The 16,087-nt window shown below is 28.6% G+C and overlaps 2 protein-coding genes across 2 annotated transcripts; one reads left to right on the top strand and one right to left on the bottom strand.

Moving 5' to 3' along the window:
• Window positions 1-4,365: 4,365 nt before the first annotated feature.
• LOC110631078 (gibberellin 20 oxidase 1) lies at window positions 4,366-6,341 on the top strand. Its single transcript, XM_021778791.2, has 3 exons — window positions 4,366-5,225; window positions 5,344-5,665; window positions 5,797-6,341. The coding sequence occupies exons 1-3, from the start codon at window positions 4,669-4,671 to the stop codon at window positions 6,055-6,057; spliced, it is 1,140 nt and encodes a 379-aa protein (XP_021634483.1). The 5' UTR covers window positions 4,366-4,668; the 3' UTR covers window positions 6,058-6,341.
• Window positions 6,342-14,230: 7,889 nt separating this feature from the next.
• Window positions 14,231-15,462, bottom strand: LOC110600190 (carboxylesterase 1). Its single transcript, XM_021736978.2, has one exon. It carries the CDS (start codon window positions 15,319-15,321, stop codon window positions 14,341-14,343), a length of 981 nt encoding a protein of 326 aa, XP_021592670.1. The 5' UTR covers window positions 15,322-15,462; the 3' UTR covers window positions 14,231-14,340.
• Between the last annotated feature and the right edge of the window lie 625 nt (window positions 15,463-16,087).

The raw sequence follows: 16,087 nt of genomic DNA on the forward strand, positions 1-16,087 counted from the left end.
GGTAAAGTTTTATTTACTTTTTATATTTTAAATTTTTATTTATTATCTATAATATTATATAAAAGTAAAAATAAATTCATAATCTATAATATTATATAAAAGTGAAATTATAGAATAAATAATAAAATTAATAAAAAATAATATTATTGTAATAAAAATATATATTTACATTAGTCAAATAAAATTTAAATATTATATTATAATTTATTATTAATTTTTCTAAATTTAATTTAGTCCTCTTATTTTAATTATGACAAATTAAAAATATTTAATTTTACAATTCAAAATTTAAATTATAGAATATAATATATTTAATTTTTTTTGTTTAATAGCTTTTAATTAAAAGATGTTATATTATTTAAAATTATTATAAATTTTATTTAAAATTATAGAATAGTCTACTAAAATTATGATATACGTATAAACAGTGAAAAAAAAATTTCATACAATAAAAATATAATTTAAATAAATAGAGATAATTTATTTTTTTAATTAAATTATTATATTTTATATTCTTTATTAAAAAATATACAATTTAATAATATATTAGTTAAACTCTGAATCTATAAACTACTAATATTTTACTTGGATCATCAAAATATTGATAAGAGTATATCAATATTTTTTAATATACAATTAAAAAATATACAATTATTAATCCAACTGAAATTAATAATTTTAATTTTAATTGAATAAATTCAAATTAATTATTTTTATTTCAAATGGAATTAAATTAAATTTAATTATTTCAGTTTATAACAAATTGAATTGCAATAATTAAAAATTAAATAATTATCTTTCCTAAAAAAATAAACTTTATAAGTAAATTAAATCGAAAAAAAAATCAAATGGCCAAAAATTGATTTTTAAACTAAATTAAAATCAAACCAGTTAATAGAAAATAAAACTGAAAAATCAAATTATATTGTTCCATTTAGATATAGTGACAAAAATTTTGAAGCGATGATATATAATTAAAATCTTTTTATGTTTATATATTATAATATTTTTTATAATTATGTAATTAGTCTACACTTATATTTTAAATTAAAAAATTTTTATAGATAGAAAACAATATACTGATATATATTTAAAATTAACGAGCTTATAATTTATGCCAGAAAATATTATCCACTATAAATTTTTATTTCTAAGAATATATGACTAATATGTATAATCTACCCTATATGGGGTGAAATTTTAATTTTCAGGTTAAATTGTCTATTTTAAGAATGAAGATCATCGATTCTATTTTTCGTGTGGACTTGAACAGTAAAGTGAAGAGTAAGATAAAGAGATTCTAAGTAATAATCGATTCAAATTCAATAAGTATAAATTATATATTCAATTATATATAGGGTGAATAAAATTAAATTTATAAAAAATTGACATCAAAAATTTTCAATCAATAATTAAAAAAATAAACAATAAAAATAAAAATAAGAGTTTTAATGGAAAGAGAACAAAATAAAAAGTAAAATAATTAAATAAAGTAATAATTAAGAGAAAATAAAATTAATACAAATAAATTTTAGTTGAAAATTAGTATTCATTTTTAATGGTGAGAATTGATCATAAAAATAAAAAAATATTTTTATTTATTTTAATAAAGTAGTTCTAATTATGAAAAACGCTCGATATAATCAATTTCTCTTTTAAATTTTAATTAATTAAAAAATATTCGCTAATTAACTTTAATCAGTAAATAACAAAAAAGAATGTATATTGAATTTAATTTATCAAGCGCCTAAAGAAATAGAAAGACCTAATTATAATTAATAAATTAAACTGCGTGATGAGTTTAAATTAGATAATGCAATTCGTTAGTGAGTTACACTAATTGTTAGTTGTTATTGATATATCAAGAAATTATGAATTTCAAGCGTTAAAGCTAATAATATATTATTTTAAAAATATGAATAATAAAGCAGTCATAATAATAAAATTAAAATTATATAAATATTAAAAAAATAAAAAATAAATCATGATATTTAGATAAATTTATGAAGAAATTGGAATTTTACTTTATTTTCGATTAGAAGAAAAGAGTTTAGGTATCCGTGAAAGAAAATATAAAAAAAAGAGAAAAAATCGGCTAAAGAAAAAGAGTTTGTTGCTACTGCTATTCACCCAAGTAGAATTATGCAGACGTCAAACCCTAGCACATTTGTTGCAAATTTTCGTAAAGGTTTTATTTGAATTACTTTAACAAGATATCTCTTTTTAATTTGTTTTTTTGAGATTAGATTTCTTGAGTTTTGGAAGAGATTATGCCGTATTTAAATAAGTGATATCTGAACTAAAATGTATGATATCATGCATTTTTTAATGAAAAGATCTGATTTTTTTTTTTCGTTAGGTCTACTTCCGCTTCTATTCGGATGTTTGCCCAAAAATTTAGGTAAATTTTGAATCAAATCTATTCAATCAAATAATCAACTTCATTTCTTATTATTTTGATCTATTTTTTTTATCATTTACTTTTCTGCAAAAATATAATAAAGATACATTATTAATAAAAAAATTACTTACACCTATAATATAAGAGAAGAGAATATATACTAAATTTATATTCTATGACCTCTTTGATCTCCTTATATATGCCACGAAAACTACGAAAGAAACAAAATCAAAACAAAGAACCCACTGGATGGGGACAGTAACTCACTCTCTAGGCTTGTCGAAAATAGTTTGAGCAAGTAGAAACTGGCTAGCAGAAGAATATAGAGAGATTAACTTTCAGGGAAAAAAAAGATAAAAATTCTCTCTCCGAATGTAACTAGAGAAAAAAGATTTGGAATTTGAGCGGACAGAAAGAAAGAAAGAAAAATATAATTATAAAAATTAAACTGATCAATAGATCTCTTTTTTTCTCTTAATATCTACTAAGAAAACAAATAAAAACAAAGAAAAAATAAATAATTCAAAACATCATTCAGAGAGGAGAAGGGAAATCGTAAAAAATAAAACTTCCCTCGACTAGATAAAATAGAAAAAAGTTGACTAATTACATGAAGTAGTGAGTGGAAGAGAAATTCACACTCTAGAGAGAAGATTGAGGATTTGTAACTTTTTGCTAAAATGTCTATTTAAAGAAAGAAGATAATGACCTGCGTATATAATGACGAAATTATTCCCAACCTCACTCTGAATAAATATATAAAAATAAAATGAAAAATAAGAGGAAAAGAAAAAGAGAAGAAGATCCGGGCATCAGTAACAACAAATTTGCCCTGGTAGGCTCAGCTGAGAACATTAGTGGGACCCTTAAAGCCCTTTCCCTTTCTTTTCAGAATAAACAGAACGTCTCTTGGGAATTCGAAGGAAAGAAAGCAACAAATTCACGCTCAAATTTTACTTGTTGAATTTTAAAAGGTTATATTAAATTTATGAATTAGAAGCAGAGATTTCAGGAGCAGCTTAAACTCAATATTTTCTTAAATTTAAATAGGTAGGTGGTTTATGAACCAAGGATATGCATATTGATAACCCTGGGAAATGTCCTCAACTTTCCCATCTATCCCATTCTAAATTTCTAATGCTTCTGTTCTGTATCCTGTTGGTTTTCTGCCAACAGCTCTTGAAAAGTAGATTATACTAGACATGGAAAAGCAACAGTATTATTTCAAAACGTCTTTTCTTTAATATTGAATTTAAATATTCAATTAATTATCGCATTTTATTTTATACATGTAAACCAGAGTGTTGAGATGTTTTATTCTTTAAACTAAAATTATAAAAATAGTAATCTAACAACCATTGAAGGAATTAATAACTAGAAGGAAAATAGTCCATGATAAGTAGTATTGCCAAAGAGACTATAATGTGTGTTAAGTTACACTGCAGCGACATAAACATGTTCCTACATCAACACACTTAACTATGTAAAATTAAATTTAAATCAACCTCTTTGGACACCAAGATCACCAAGTTCGGTTTGGTCATCCTTATTTCGTCGGAAGACACAACTCCAAACTTATAATTATAGATGTAAGAAAAATATTCATAATAAATTAAAACACCTCTAAATGATAAATGAATTTTTTCATAATAAAAAAATAAATAAAATTCACTTTACTATTTTTTCAATCTAGCTAAAAATTTCCTTAAATATAGATTTGGTTATTTATTTATTTGCAGATCTTATCTGTACACAATAAATGGACAATAAGTTGGGATTCTTCTGGGTATACAATAAATGAATAATAAGTTGGGATTCTTCTGGGTGTAAGAGGCAGAGCAAGTCCTCTCCTTTGATACAAGACAGATCACACTTCACTGGTGAGAGTAGCATTTCTCTACCTCCCTCCTAAAAAAAAAAAAAAAAAATCCCCCCAGCTATAAAAAGGACACAACTCCAGTAGATTGGACCATCACCTAAATTTCTCATTGAGAAACTCCTCAAACTGCAATGCTTTCTCTCAACAAGCCCTCCCTTGCAAAAAGCATCCCACAGAGAGCTACTAAGATTCCAAATTTTTGCTCACCGATCTTCCCGATGTGAGCGGTCTTGGCTTTTCTTTTAACACAACACGCGTAGCTCCTCTCAAATCTACTTGTTTCTCTCCCTCCTTTCTTCTTCTTCTTCTTCTTCTTATATCCCCATAACTGACCTTTCCTTCTCTCAATTTCCCTATCACTTAACTGAAAATTAAGAATTGTAATACAATGGCATTAGACTGCATCAAAACCAATCTATCAATACCTCACCACAATCCAAAAGAAGAACGCAAAGATGAACAGAAACCTCTAGTTTTCGATGCTAGAGTGCTTAGCCACCAATCCAGCATACCCCAACAGTTCATTTGGCCAGACACTGAAAAGCCTAAGGTCAATGCACCAGAACTCCTTGTTCCCCTTATTGACTTGGGTGGCTTCCTCTCTGGTGACCCTGTCGCAGCAATGGAGGCTTCAAAGCTAGTTGGCGAGGCATGCCAGAAGCACGGTTTCTTTCTGGTTGTCAATCACGGAGTCGACGAAAAGCTCATAGCAGATGCCCATCGCTACATGGACAGCTTCTTTGAATTGCCACTCTCTGAGAAGCAAAAGGCGCAGAGGAAAATTGGCGAGCACTGGGGATATGCCAGTAGCTTCACTGGCAGGTTTTGCTCTAAGCTTCCATGGAAAGAAACGCTTTCTTTTCGCTATTCTGCTGACAAAAACTCAGTAAAACTCGTCCAAGACTATTTCCTTAATACAATGGGTGATAATTACGCAGAATTCGGGTAAGGCAGAGACCAGACAGATAATACTATATTTCCTTCTTTTTTCTTTTGTTGGTTCCATATAATTTAAGATTAAAGACGTAAAAGCACTAAGTTTTCGTCTATCTTGTGTGAGCAGGAAGCTATACCAACGCTACTGCGAGTGTATGAGCACTCTGTCACTGGGAATCATGGAACTCCTTGGAATAAGCTTAGGAGTAAGCAAAGCCCATTTCAGAGAATTTTTCGAAGATAACGATTCCATAATGAGGCTTAACTACTATCCTACGTGCCAAAAACCTGACCTGACGTTAGGAACTGGGCCTCATTGCGATCCAACATCATTAACAATCCTTCATCAAGACCAAGTGGGCGGTCTTCAGGTTTTCGTAGATGATGAGTGGCGCTCAATTAACCCAAATTCCAAAGCCTTTGTCGTCAACATTGGCGACACATTCATGGTAATTTTCCTTCTTTGTTTAACGCAATAGCCATATATGATGATATGATGCGTTTGTTAAATAGGATGATAATTAAATTTCAGGAGAAGAATATAAATATTGGACTTCCTTTGTTTCATTTGTTTTATCAGGCTCTTTCTAATGGGAAATACAAGAGCTGCTTGCATCGAGCCGTAGTGAACAGTGTGGCACAAAGGAAATCTCTGGCCTTTTTTCTATGTCCAAAGAGTGACAAGATGGTTACTCCACCAACTGAACTGGTGGACAGTTGCAACCCAAGAATATGTCCTGATTTTACATGGGCCATGCTGCTTGAATTTACACAGAAGCATTACAGAGCCGACATGAAAACCCTTGAAATGTTCAAAAAATGGCTTCAGCAGACAAATTAGCTAAATAAAGTGGGGCAGCCAGTAGCGAGTCACAAATACTCAGACCTCTGCATGCTATTGGTCCTTTTTTTTTTAGCCAGGAAAGTGACATGGTGGGAGAGGAAAGGGAAGGGTAAGATTGAGATGGAAGTTTAGTTAAGATATGGAGGAAGACAAATAGGAGCAATAACTTAAGAGATGAAAGTGCCAGTTTTTATTTTCACAGTCGCATGTAACTTAGTTTTACTTTGCTAGTGAGACAATGGACATATAAAGAATCAATAAAAACTTTGATGTTTCTCTAATCTCTTGTATTTCTTTTTTTTTTTTTTTTAAGTATAGAAAAAATATTCCTTAAAAAACCAAAAACTCATATTACTAGCCTTACATCACTTCACGTGAATTACATCATAAGCAATTAATATCATATAAAATATATATATTTTTCCAATATTCTCTATTAATATAGAACTTCTAAATTTGGTTATAATATCCTATATAAATCAAAATGAACCAAATGATTTATGTTGTAGCAAACTCAAAGTATCAAATTAATTAGCACATTAAAAATTTAAAACAATAATAATTAAAATTATCTCGATCCATTTGCCCATTTCTTTTTCACTAATTTCTTGGGCTTTTTTTTTTTTTTTTGGAAATGGGGATGGGATTTCTTTTTCACTAATTTCTTGGGTTTTTTTTTTTTTGGAAATAGGGATGGGGATTCGAACATGAGATCTATCAGGTTTAACCGGATGCACTTACCATCAGGCTAAGCCTAAGAGTGCAATTTCTTGGGCTTTTTATCTTTTCATTTTTTTTAATCTAGTCATTTATTGTTGTTCTTTATATAAACTGATAAATCAATTAATTCATAATAATTTTCAAGATTCACGTTTAATTTTATGCAATTTCTTTAATTCTTAATTAATATATTTTTTTAAAGTAACTTGAACCGCAGTTGTTAATTTAAGAATCGATTGGGAATCGAAATCTTAATTTTTTTTTTTAATTAGAACCGGATCATAAAATTCAATATAATTTTTTAAAAAAATCAATTGAAAATAAGATATACATATTAAAAATATTAACATTTAGTTGTGTTTATATATACATATATTAATTTAAAAGCAGGTATTAAACCTAACAATCAAAACGAAGCAAATGATTATGTTGCAGCAAATTCAAAGTATCAAATTAGCAAATTAAAACTTTAAAACAAAAATAATTAAAACTATCTTAACCATTTCCTCATCTCTTTTGAATTAATTTTTTGTGATTCTCTTGGATTTCTATCTTTTCCATTTTTTTAAAAAATTTAGTCATTTATCGTCGTTCTTTATAAACCGTTAAATCAATCAATTCATAATTATTTTTTATTCATGTTTAATTTATGGTGATTTTTGTCTAATTCCTAATAATTTTTGTTGAAAGCGGTTTCAATCATAATGATAGTTTTGAAATTCAGAGAAAATAGAATTTATAATAGTTGAGTGAGCTTGATGCTTGCTGAAGGCTTCCTTTTCCCTCTTATTCCCTTTCTTACTTTCTAGTAACTTCTAACGGCTTTTTTACTCGTCTATTCCTGTCAGACAGATTCGTACGTGTAAAAGTGTCAGTTTTTTACCTACGTCAGACGATCATTTAATTTTCTTTAGTGCGCATACGAAAAAGGGCTGCGGAAGAACTAAATCGGTTCATCTATTATAATGTTGGGTTTCTGAGCTCAAATGCGATTCAGCCCGCTGAGTATTTGGTGGTCCAAGTTTGGGCTGACGGGCAGGCCTATCTAAGATCGTTTTGAATTCTAAGTATGATCTATTTTTGCGGCCCTGACTCGGCTCAGGGAAAGGTGAGAGGGCGAACGGTTATTACATAGTTATTGAATTAAAAATCAAATTGAGAATTAAAATCTCAAAAATCGAATTAAATCATAAAATTTTATATAATTTTTAAAAAAATCAATTATAAATAATATATATATATATATACTAAAATATATTAACTTTTACGCTTTACTTGGAAAATTTTTTGAAGGGAAAGGAAAACAAAAAAATATTTTTCATGTTGTTATTTTCATTTCTCTTAGTAAAAAATAAAGAAGGAAGAGAAAAATATATTTATTTATTCTTATTCGGAAGGATATAAGATGAGAAGAAAATACTGATATGTTTATAAATTCTTGATTAAATCTTTTTCATTAATTTGTTGTGATTCTCGTGGGTTTTCTACCTTTTCTTTTTTTTTTTTAAAAAAAAAAAAAATTTTAGTCATTTATTATCATTCTCTTTATAAACCGATAAATCAATTAATTTATAACAATTTTCATGATTCACGTTTTGTGATTTTTGAATTCTTAATAATTTTTATTTAAGGTGGCTTCAACCATAATTGTAATAAAATCTTAAATTTTTTGAATTAGAATGGAATCGAATCACAAAATTATTTATATGACTTTAATAACACTGATTTGATGATAGATTGAAGATACGAATGTTACTTATTTTTAATATTCTTTTCATAACTAATTAGATCCATACAGCAAAGCAGATATAGATAGGGCATACAAATATTTTTATAGTTATTGCCAAGATCATAGAGGAGATGTGGCAGTAGCAGCGGCACGCCACACAAAAGCTACGTGCTGCACATGCATTTGCAGAAACTGATCGTAATATCTAGTGATCCGTAATTGCTATTGTTCTAAAATAGACTACCATGCAGATGAGGAGCCGCTTTTCAGTGTCGCTTATATATTGTTACAAGCTGATGCAAACCAAATTGCCTTGTGTGTTGGTATGTGCCGAAATCACCGAACAAGCAGGTCAAGTTCCAAGAAAACCAATTGATAATTGACTTTAAAAATTATTAAAATTTCTTATCACGTAAGAGAGTTCAGTGTATTTGTATACATATTACGATTATATAAAAAATATGTACATACGTAAAAGTTGAGATTGAAGTTAAAATACAACTTCCACGATTCAAAATCCTACGTCAGGGCTAACATCAACCATTGCTGCTGTGTGCTGCTGTTGTTGGACCTCCTTCGACATATCGGTAGGATTAGGAGTGATTCAAATAAATATGATAAAAAATTATTATTAGATTCTTAACTTTTTAAAAGATTTATTAATTTATTTTTATTTTAATTAAAATATATTTATATTTATAAAATTAAATTATTTAATTTTATTATTAAAAAAATTATTTATTTTAAATTTAATAAAATAAATTACATAATATGAATATTTAAAATTATAAAAATATAAATATTGAAGAAGGATAACACTAATCTCAAACCGAAAAATCATATGGCCCACCAATTGAATGATTCAAGGAGCAGGATTGGATTGACAGAGCTTTCCTTTTGTAACCTTCGTATACACAGGGTTATAATCCAACAGAGTTGAGTCTTAACTTATTAAACTCCATTAAAAAATAAATTTAAAAATAAATTTTTATTTTTATATCAATTTGAATTTTATTTATAAATTTAAATTTAATTCATAAAATAAATATTAAATTCGAGTTGAGTTGAAATTCGAATGTTAATTTAAATTTTATTTAAAAAATTTAAATTTAATCTTATTTAAATTTAAATTTAAATTTGATTATATTATAATTAAATTCAATATAACTTAAATTTATTTAAATTATAAATAAATTTAAATTATAAAATTATTAAAAAAGTCTTTTCAAACGTCATATAACGCCGCTTTTCTTATTTTTTATTTCTTTCACTGATACCATCAATCCCACCTACCATAAAACTTTCCATTTCTAAGTCCATTAAAAAACATAGTTTATTTTTCTTTTTAAAATAATAATTTATTTATTATATTTTTATTTAATATATTATTAAAAATAAAACTTTTAATTTAAATAATAAATTAATAATTAAACTATATGGGTGAAAGTTATATTAAAAATATATTATTCCTTTGATTATATTTTTTTAATTTATATGAAAAATAAATATAAAGCCATCTCTATGAAACCGAGGAGTAATTTAAACCTTACATCTTATGTAACCTAAATTTTCTTTTATGCAGTCTCCATAAATTCTCTTTATGTAATTTTGTGGGGTCAATTTGAGATTATTTAAAAACAGATCCATGCCATATATTTAAAATTCAATTACATGTCTCCATTAAAATATTTATATTTAATTAATTCAGGATGAATTTCTATTCAATTTATGTATTTTGTCTCAATTAAACCCTAGCTAACCCTCTACTTAAACATACTTTGTATTTTATAAAATTAAAAATTTCAATTATTTTGTTAAAAAAATTAGTCAATATATTTTAATTTTTGTACATATATTGCTTAGTACATGTATCTTTAACTATTTATATTATTTAATTTTTATGTAATTTTTTAAATATTTATATTATCTAATCTCCATAATTAAGACTAAAATAAGTTTATTATCACTTTATTTAACAAAATAAATAAAAATTTTAATTTTACAAAATAAAATGTAATAATTGAATGATTTAAAAATAGAGATCAAATAGTTTTGATAAAATACAAAGAGCTAATAATAATTAATTGGGCACAATTTAATTAGAAAAAATTATGATGATTTATAATACAAATATATATATATATATATATATATATATATATATATAGTAATAAACAATCAATTTTAATTCAATAACGTGAGATTATAACATTGTTGATACAGGATGGAATAAATGGCACTTTCATATTAAATCGATAATTCTAGTTTTTGGACCAATTCAATTATTCAAACCCGACCAAGTAATTCGAAGTCACTATGGTATTGATTTGATTCCAATATTTAATTCAGCTCGATTAAGATGAAGACAATTTAATGATTTTTTATTAAAATTATGAGTTAAATTAAACTGAACTATAAAATTATATATCTATTTTAATTTGATTCAAACTCGAATATAAATAAGATATTCGTTAAAATTTTACTATTCAAACTCAAATTCGATTTATATTAGTAATATTTGAATCCATTTTTAATACGATTAAAAATTAATTTAAACCATTTAAATTCATCCCAAACTCGATTATTATTATCTGAATAAAATCTAAACTCGTTTACTCTTATATATTTTAATTAATAATTTATATAAAAAATATTTTTTATTAATAATTTTTATTTAAAAAATTTAATATTTTTAAAAAATATTTAAATTTTAAATTTTAAATAAAAATTTATAAAAAAATTTATAAATATTATTATAACATATATTTTTTATATTAAAAATTAATTATTTACATAAACGAATTCAAATAATGAATATATTATATATAAAACTCAGACCCGATCCAAATTCACTACTAGTATTATTTTTTAAATTCAAATCCATTCCAAACTGAATTATAACTACTCAAATTTATTTTATTAATATTAAGTCAAATTAAATAATAAAAAATATCAGCTCCATTGCATTCCTACTCCATACTAAATTAATTTCAATTCCAAATTTAGCTTACCTATACTTTCGGCTCAATTTCCATGACTGCAACTATTTTAACTCCAACACCTCCATTCCCAACGTCGACCTCCATTCCCAACGTCGTCGGTGGCGGTGGCCGTGGCGGCAACGAGTCTATCATTGCCACGTTTCTCTGTAAGGCACTGTTAATTGAGTATTCCCAACGTCGACGTCGGTGGCGGCAACGAGTCTATCATTGCCACGTTTCTCTGTAAGGCGCACTGTTAATTGGGTATTCAGAAACTAAGAGCTGAATCTAATGCAAATTCAGATCCATCAATGAAAATAGAAAAAGATTTTATATATTGCAAGTTGTCCGAACTTTTGGTGGTGACAGCTTATCTTAAATCTTAGGTGGGTGCACCTGGACCTGCACCACCGTGTCATGAGTGGAACTGTGGAAACATAAACCGTGATTATGCATGAATTTTTCCAATTGAGAAATGTAGTTTAGTTACACAGCCGCCGCAGGTAAGGACAACGACAGTGCCATTCCCGTACTCCCTTACAAAAGGCCCGCATCACGTGTAAACATTTGTTCTTTGTCCTGCCTCCACTCTCCATTCACCAACATTTTTCCCAGCAAACTATTCCCCTGTCGCTACACGACATTTCTTAGGATTTCTTTCATGGATATCCACCTCACCTGCCTTTCCCCACCACATCCATAGAAACTTTACTCCCCCATTTCTTTCTTTCATCTATTCTTAAATAATCCTTCAGTTCTTGGCAAAATTATATTAATTATTAACCCAAATAAGCATATACATAGGACGTTGGACTTAAAGAATTAATGTTACCAACAGCAGAGCTTGCTAGCGCACCCACATGCATGTTTCCTGTGTGAAACAAAAACCCTGAAATCTACCATGATTATGTAGAGGTTCTTCAATCATGGCGTGGTAGATTCACTTCAAATGTTGGGACCAATGCACATGAGAGGTCTCTATCCAGTGCTTCCCATGCAACTGTAGTTTGGATTTTGGTTATAAGGACAAACTGGGGCTTGCCTCAATAGGTAAATGTGTCGTTATCTTGCTGAATAATAAGTGCGATACATAAAATAAACTAACATGCATACTCACAAACCTCCCCCATATACAAATAGCAAAAACAACAAAGCAACAGTTCAAATGGTTTCCATTAATAATATGCCCAACCAATGCTTAAAAAGCTTATCATTTTCATGTCTTTATCAACTAGCACTAGCCTTAGATTGGGCTTTGTACTGCAAGTTTTTGTGTTTGCTGCCCTGGTTTACATCATCTAGTTTTCGTGGCGTATAAGACAAAAGTGAAAACCCTAGTTACCTTTCTGTTAATTACATGATAATATAAAATAACCTACCACTACGAGATTAGCTGACTCAAAGGTTTGTTCGAGTTGGCTAATTTAGACCCATTAAGATTTAGGACCACATAGTGACAAAGAGCATGATCAGATTGAATTGGGATACCTAGCTAGTTCCTTTCTAAACAATTGAGTGATATTTTTGTTGCATAGAAGATCCCTTCTTCTATAATTACGTGCCAGGATGTCGAACACACAACAACGGCTATTCAATGACACAAAATCTTATTTTCTTCTATTTCCTTGTCTTTTGTCTTGGCTGCTTGCCTTGATAATGAAATGTATACATAGAGAGAAAAAACGACGAAATATTTATGTACATATATGTATTCACTCCTCATATCTCTTATCCTCTCTCACTCTAAGACATCTACAACAATGGTAATTCAAATTAAATAAACAAATTCACATGGATTCTTAAAAATATGCAAGGAGGGGATAAGCATTCGCCACGCAATGCAAAGAACATGAAGCCGATAAATAATTGTTTTTATATATATATTTTCATTATAGTGATATTTTATGCTTTCACGTAACTGTTTGAAAAGGATAATAGTATAAAGTACAAAACTTTTGCATCATGAATTAAGCATTTTGGATGAAAATGAGCGTTGCTTATAATTATAGAGGATTAATTAATCTTATTTTTCAGAAAATATATATTCATTGGATGCATGTGTTGCATGCATTGGCGTATATTTGGTTTTTATATTTGCGTAAATTATGTGGTGCACTAAAAAATTTGTCCTAAATATCGTTGTTATTAAATCCAGCTCAGAGACCCGGCTGATGTATCACTAGTTTAACATCCACAATTTGACCAATAATAAGTCACTAAAAATTAAATAAAGATATTAATTAAATATTGCGCCTTAAATAAATCAATTAAATTTTATTTTTTACTATAAATATTAAACATTTGTATTTACATGTAGCTTAATTTCATATAAATGAATAATTATCTTCTTAATATTTATAAAATACCAATTATATTGAAATTTCTGAGATAAGCTAGGGTTTTAATTGGAAGGGTGATCTAAAGCTAATCCTGAAGGTCTCCTAGAAACTAGGAACCTAATTTGTTTCTGTGGGCTGAAATTTCGGGACTAATAGGCCCTTGGAATAATTATTCATGTGGGCCTTTTCCTGGACTAATAGTAGGCCCTTGGCAGTTCCATTTGAAAATTCAACATGAGTTTAAAATAATATAATTTCATAATCTAGGTTAATTATTTACAATCCTTGCCCTAATAAAAGTCGTAATTAATATTTCATAAACTATGCCACATTTCAAATGAAATTGCAGTTGAGTTTATAACTAAATTATATAATTTATCCAAATAAGTTGATTTTTTTTATTTATTGGATGAAAATTAGACTTGCCATAAGTAAACTCCTTTCTTTCTTAATTAAAAATACTCATAATTCTTTTATTTAATTAATTAAAACTTACTTACTAATTTTCTAATCACTGCTCAACAAACCATGAATTCTCTTCTTTCAAAACCAAAAGCATAGCCTTAAACTTGGAGGGCTCCTTAAGCTCCACAACATGATAACCTCCCTCGCTAAAATGGCCCGTGATTCCTACATTTTTAGCCCTCAACATTTGCACAAGCTCCATCTGACGATCAATCGTTGGGTCACCATTGCATCCAGTCACCAACACTCTCCATCCCAGCAACCTCATTTTGTCCCAGAGCTTCGACCCACCATTTGCCATTGGATTGCAATACTCATGATCACGGTCGACCCCAATTGGCAGGGCCAACTCCCACATGAGATCGCTCACACTTTGTGGCAAATGGAGGTCGTTCACTAACCTCAACTCCGACTCTGTCCTCTGGGTTCCACCGATGAATGGATGGTGTAATATCAGCCCTTTGATCTTCAACGGCTCAAGCCTATCAACTTCTTTGCTCACACGAAAGCCCGCATGGTAGGCTATATTAGCTCCTGCACTACTACCCATAATGAAACATCTATTATAATCAGCACATTCTCTCATCCAGTCGAGTTGGCTATTGTTCTTGATCCACTGGAATACCTCCACAGCATCATCGTAGGCCGCGGGTAGACGATGCTCAGGAGCCAGTCGATAGTTAAATGAGACAACAATAGCGGGAATATCAGCGGCCATGTTGGAGCAAAAATCATGAAAAATCGTTGAGGATGCACTGCAGTTGATGAATCCTCCGCCATGGAAGTACACTATGAGAGGAAGTTTGCTGCAAGAAAAGGAAGAATCAGGTAAAAAGACACGGACCCATGTATTGTTGGAATGGTTGATGGGTATGTCTCGAGAAAGAACATGATTAGAATCAAGTGAAGGTGCAGAATTTGGGAACCGGTTGGGATCTCTTGTGATCGTGCCATCGGGATTTACCAGAATTTGGAGATATTCGTACGGATTGACTCTGCAATTGGATGCCGAATTTTGACCAGACATTGGAGGACTATGTTTACCGGAGGATAATTTGTGAAATATTTTCCAGTTTTCTTGTAAAGTCGGTATTAATAATGAACAAAAATAATTCTTACAAGAGTGTTGCTAAATAGCTCAATCTGCTAGTGCTAGATAGACAGTTGAGCAGAAATTTTTTGTTTTTTAAATGCAACTTGTCCTTGTGAAGTCAACTGCGTTACTTGTTGAGGAAGAAAACAGTTGGCAGAATTTTTCTTTTCCATTTTTGTATTTAATGCAACTTGTCCTCATAATTTATGAGGTGATGAGGACTACGTTACTTGTTGAGTAAAACGACTAAACGGGAAACCAACTATATAAAAACCGAATTTCAAAAATATATATAAACCGCAATGTTAACGGTGAGTTTTTTTTTTTTTTTTTTTTTATTTTTTTTAATTGGGGTTTGGGGATTCGAACCTGAAACCTTCTCAGGTTTACACGGATGCACTTACCACCAGGCTAAACCTGTGAGTGCAACGGTGAGTTTCTCACGTCTAAAAAGAAAAATCTCACATAAACACCCATTGAATATTCTAAATTTAAATAAAAAAATTTTATTACAACTTTATGGATTATTATTTTTATGTTCCCATTTTCTTATAAATTCAGAGCATTAATTAAAAAAGTAATTAAATTACTTAAATTATAATAATTTGACTAAATTATTTAGTATTTACTTTAATTATTTCTTCAATAATTATCTCTCCATTAGTATAACGCATTTTATCATTTATGTTTTTATTTACAT

This window comes from Manihot esculenta, chromosome 14, assembly GCF_001659605.2.
Source record: "Manihot esculenta cultivar AM560-2 chromosome 14, M.esculenta_v8, whole genome shotgun sequence".
NCBI lineage: Eukaryota > Viridiplantae > Streptophyta > Magnoliopsida > Malpighiales > Euphorbiaceae > Manihot > Manihot esculenta.